The sequence below is a fragment of the Gadus chalcogrammus genome, chromosome 3 (genome assembly GCF_026213295.1).
Source record: "Gadus chalcogrammus isolate NIFS_2021 chromosome 3, NIFS_Gcha_1.0, whole genome shotgun sequence".
Lineage (NCBI taxonomy): Eukaryota > Metazoa > Chordata > Actinopteri > Gadiformes > Gadidae > Gadus > Gadus chalcogrammus.
The window spans coordinates 19839856-19844855 of NC_079414.1; the positions used below are offsets into that span (position 1 = coordinate 19839856).

Here is a 5000-nt window from a genome sequence, read left to right on the forward strand (position 1 = left end):
AATTAGTTAATTGTCCACGACAGTAACCGGGCAACAGTTGCTGTGGAGCCTGAACTCATTCTGGGTTCCTCCTGAACACAGGTCAGATTGATTATATTACATATTGTGTGATAATAAATCTTTTCAACAAAGTAGCCCACTAAGATTCGCTCATGCAAATACGTTCTGCTAGTAAAATTCCTATTGTACTTTGCATGATTACCCTGTCAAGAACCGTATGGTCAAACTGACACTTCATGGAGTCGGTGCTTTTTTCTTGTCCGGTTCACCCTTTGAGAAAAGGCCCAGTTGTGTTGCTAGGTTACCTGAAGACGAAAGTTCCTGCTGAACCATGTCCCAGAACCTCAGATGGCTTGAAGGTGATCTTCCCCACGTTGACCTCATCTCCTTCCACTTCTACCAGAAGAAGAGAAGCACAGAAGAATGTTATTCAACGTCTGCCGATGACCAATTGTCTTACAGAGACACTGCTTATATCATAAATGTACATTTGCATTTACATTTAGGGCATTTAGCAGACGCTTCTATCCAAAGCGACTTACAATAAGTACATTTGTCATTAGAAGTGAAACAATATATCACTCTCAGTACTGCTATGTTCTTCAAGGAAAGAGGGGTCGAATCCAAAGGAATAGCTTTAAAGAGACTTTATTTGTATAAAGTATTTTCGGTATGGTAAACTGATGCTCTGAAGTTAAGAGAGATTGAAGATGTGCCTTAGCACGTGCGAGAGTGTTCTCCTAGCTGGTCTAAGACATCAACCCACGCATATCCTATCGCTGCCGGAAGAGTTCTAGCTTGCTCTGGCTCCAACCGTCTGTTATGGTATGGATCCACAAGCCCGGAAGTAGTGGGAGGAGCCGGGGTGACTATTACCCTCGGCCTCCTTACCTGTCTGGTGCTGCCCTCTGTGGATGGAGCTGTTATTGCAGCCTTCAGTAAGGTCCCGTTTCCCCTGCGGCTATGTATGGTATTTACGGCTAATATGTTTGGTCTTCATTGGGTCTATGTGTGGGTAGCTTAGATTCTTAAAATACGTAACAGTACAGTAAAGATGTTCATAGATCCCCGTGTGCATCAATGCTAGCAGCTACTGCAGATGTTACACAATTAAGTACTATGAATAAGTGCAATGTAAATTAAGTGCGTACAATAAGTGCGTACATTAAGTGCCAGGACGTGCAACATACAATGGTGGCCGGAAGGGGCTGGGTAGCTATGCAGATGTGTGTAAATGTGTTACTACTTCCGTGTGTGTGTGTGTGTGTGTGTGTGTGTGTGTGTGTGTGTGTGTGTGTGTGTGTGTGTGTGTGTGTGTGTGTGTGTGTGTGTGTGTGTGTGTGTGTGTGTGTGTGTGTGTGTGGTATGCACCAGTTGTTTGTGGGAGTCCAGTGGTTCTGCTTCTGCTGTCTGCATCTGAATTGCTGCTTATCAGAGACTCAGGTAGAGATTCAGTAGACGCTGCCTTGAATTCTATCAACAGAAGAGGAAGGTGTTCATTATCTAACCGCCCTCTTTTTCTCCAACACAGTATACATCCAATTTAGCCTGAGCACCTGAAATTGTTGATTTCTTACATATTCTTTTATTTTATACTTTCTTGCGAGGACTCTTTCGAGGAATGTCACTTATAAACAGGAGCTTACTGAAAAACATTTAAGTTGAGTAACATGAACTTTTGAAAGGGCTTACCGCTACTGGAGTTGGAGTGGGTGGGAGGAGAGGAGTGTGTATTCGTCTGGCTGTCGTCTCTCAGTGGTTCTGAGGTTTCCGTGTCGCCTCCCGGCCTTTGAACCTTCTGAACTTTGGCAGCGCGCTGGTTCAAAACAATGGACAAACCCTTTACACTAGCTGCTGTCTGGAGGTGACCTCAGATATACAGGATAATAAACAGATTTAAGTCAGGAATTCATGTAGAAAGCACTTTGATGCGTGATATATACTGTAACTGTTCGGATTAACAATAATAACAATCTGAGATTCCATTGATTATTATTTTTATAACCTATCTAATTTTGGTTGCATGCGTTCTCTAAAAAAAAAGCCAACCAGCTAGGCGACGTCAGAGTTGCGTTAATTTTTATTTTTTATTTGTATTCTTTTTGTAGCTTTAAACACAGCCCCTTAATAAATTGAATTACTACCTGTACATTAAAAAGTATTTCTGCTCAATTTAAAACATTGAATCTCCTCGTGACTGAATGTTTGTATACATCGCGCAGGCTGTATGCGCGCAGGTTTGATGCGCTCCACTTTTTTCTGTGTAGAACCAGCGCCTTGAATATTTACTACAGCGTTTCTACATCTCGATGCGCTTTCGCAATGAATCCGTCTTTACAGAGATATTCCTGAACCGCATAAAACGAAACCGGATCGTTTTCACCCGTTTCAGCTCCGTGTGGACGGGGCCTCAATGACTAAATGTTAGGCAATGGAGTTGAATCCACCAGATATTTATACGATTTATACCACTTTCCAACCACACACACATTCTTTCGCGAAAAGTTGAAATTCTACCATCTGATGTGGGATGGGTAAAAGAGAAAGGTGCAGACTGACCGAGGGGTAGGTGAGAGCGAAGGCCAGCCAGCCCCCCACCAGCAGGGTGAGGACTGCCAGAGTCAGGGGGTCCTCGGACAGGGAGGAGGGCAGTATTCTGGAGGGCCGTTTGCCCCGGACCCCCTTCGTCCCGTGCGTGCGTACCCCATTCTCTATATCGTCATGGTTCCCTTCACCCTGGCCCTGAGATGCAGTCTCGAACTAAACCACGGTGACAGAGAAAGTGAACAGAAGCAAAAGGTATTATTATTATGGTTGTTCACACCAACAGCGTAGTAATCAATAGTCATTTATGATTTTATTTTGTGTCTCTGAGTCGTCTTCTTTTGTTATTAAGGGTGGGACAGTCTGTCAGTCTATCGCTCATTATTTATAACAAATGTTCATGTCTGCACGGAGTTCTCCCTGACCAGTCTGTGTGTGTGTGTCTGTTAATGTGTGTGTCTTAAAGTGTGCGTTAATGTGTGCGTTAATGTGTGTGTTAATCTGTGTGTTAATCTGTGTGTGATAATGTGTTTGTCTATCTGGTTTAATGTGCCTGTGTGTGTGTGTGTGTGTGTGTGTGGGTGTCTATTAATGTAATCTGTGTGTGATAATGTGTGTGTGTGTGTGTGTGTGTGTGTGTGTGTGTGTGTGTGTGTGTGTGTGTGTGTGTGTGTGTGTGTGTGTGTGTGTGTGTGTGTGTGTGTGTGTGTGTGTGTTGGTCTCACATAGTGCTGGTTGTAGTGGGAGGCGGCGGGGGTCCGGGGGGGGATGAAGGGCTCTCTGGAGCGCTGGAGGCTGACGGGGAAATCCCTCAGCATGGTGGTGTGAGCCACCGGAGGCAGCTCGTGATGCCCTGACACACACACACACACACACACACACACACACACACACACACACAGACGCGTACACGCACACACACACACACACACACACACAGACACACACACACACACACACACACACACACACACACACACACAGACACAGACGCACACGCACACACTTTTGTAAATATTGGGCTTCAAAACACACTTTGCGTGATTATATCGGTGTGTGTATAGTGTGCGTGGGCGCCCGTGTGGGGATGTGTGTGCACATGCACGGTGCGTGCGTGCGCGTGTGTGTGTGTGTAATTGAGCGTGCGTCTCACCTATCAGCAGCCAGTGGTTGTTCCGGCTGTTGGTGCTGCCGTGGGGATAGCGCACGTCGGTGGACGGCATGCTCTCACACTCCCCTTTCTGTCGCAGCGTCACGCCGGCCGTGATGGGGCCCTCGATGCGGGCCAGGGTCAGGCCCCGAGGCTGCAGGGGGGTGGAGAGAGCTTTCACTTCCCAGAGTCACCCCCCCCAACCACTGGCTACCCACGTCTCACCCCCTTGCTACAGGTGGAGCGTGGGCGAAGCCATGATGACGAAAAGGGCCCTGGCATGGGTGTTCTCCTAAAGGGCCCTTGTCTGTGGCTGTCTGTCCATTGGTGACATCACAAAGTGTTTACGAGCGTCCACCCAGATTTGCGATAGACGGATCGATTTCATTTATTCGATTGTTTTCATTTTCGTGAGTTTTGGGGGAGGGGAGATACGATGAGGTAACTTGTGATGTCACCGGTGGATCCAATTTTAAACGGCTTGCGATGAAGGGAGACCGAGAAGTAAGGCTCATTTAGGGGAAGGAAAAAAGGGAGTGGAAGTACGCATACTCACCACCAGGGGGACTCCGTGATGGACCAATGAGGTGGATGCATACAGGCGGGAGTCCAGTTTGCCCACATAGAGGGTAGGCCTGGACCAATGAACATCAACCAAGTGTGAATGAGCCATCCAATCACGCTAAAATACGCAGGACCAGTGGAATTCTGTGCGCGTGCGGCCTCGTGTGCACACACACACATGCGACTTACACAAGCTGTGCCTGGGCAGTGGCCTGCTCCTTCACAAACTGGTAGCTCCACTTCAGCGTGGAGGGGGAGTCCGCCTGGTCGCTGGCCGAGGCGAAGGTGAGGTAGCGCAGCGTCTCCAAGGCCAGGGACAGGTGGGGGGCGTGTCTCAGCGACTCCCCCGAGTACAGATAGACCCCCACCACGGGGGAACCGTAGTTCTGGCTCCACAGGACATCACCTGGCACAAAGACACACACAAAGGTGCCGGGTTCGATCCCAATGTACAGTCTGACTGCAGGCAGTTGGGAGCAAGCCTAATGATATAACCTCTTCCCAGACGCGTCATCCCAGGACTAGGCACAGATGTCCCTACTCATACTAATTATGGGTCTGTTCCTTTGATGTGCCGGGGCACATGGTTAAGGCCCCCAAATGCAGGCCTAAGTTAGTTTAGTACTGGTGTGCATAAAAAGAGTTGACCCATCATATGTGTAATGAGGACACCTGTGTTTGTCCTGCAATGACGCCTCCTTTTAAATGGTCCATGCAGGGTCCATTTTGGTATAAAAGCATC

The 5000-nt window shown here is 47.7% G+C and overlaps 1 protein-coding gene across 2 annotated transcripts in view; it reads right to left on the reverse strand.

Moving 5' to 3' along the window:
- The window catches only part of ern2 (endoplasmic reticulum to nucleus signaling 2), an 18203-nt gene that overhangs the window by 8090 nt on the left and 5113 nt on the right, over positions 1-5000 (reverse strand). For both annotated transcript variants that reach the window (XR_008895135.1, XM_056586443.1), the window contains exons 9-16: positions 4448-4664; positions 4251-4329; positions 3698-3848; positions 3270-3397; positions 2560-2760; positions 1693-1816; positions 1372-1473; positions 306-396 (exon numbers count right to left, since the gene is read on the reverse strand). Coding sequence is in view for 1 of the 2 variants with exons in the window: in XM_056586443.1 (XP_056442418.1) it covers positions 306-396; positions 1372-1473; positions 1693-1816; positions 2560-2760; positions 3270-3397; positions 3698-3848; positions 4251-4329; positions 4448-4664 (1093 nt within the window). In the remaining variant the exon portion in view is untranslated. The remainder of the gene's footprint in view (positions 1-305; positions 397-1371; positions 1474-1692; positions 1817-2559; positions 2761-3269; positions 3398-3697; positions 3849-4250; positions 4330-4447; positions 4665-5000) is intronic.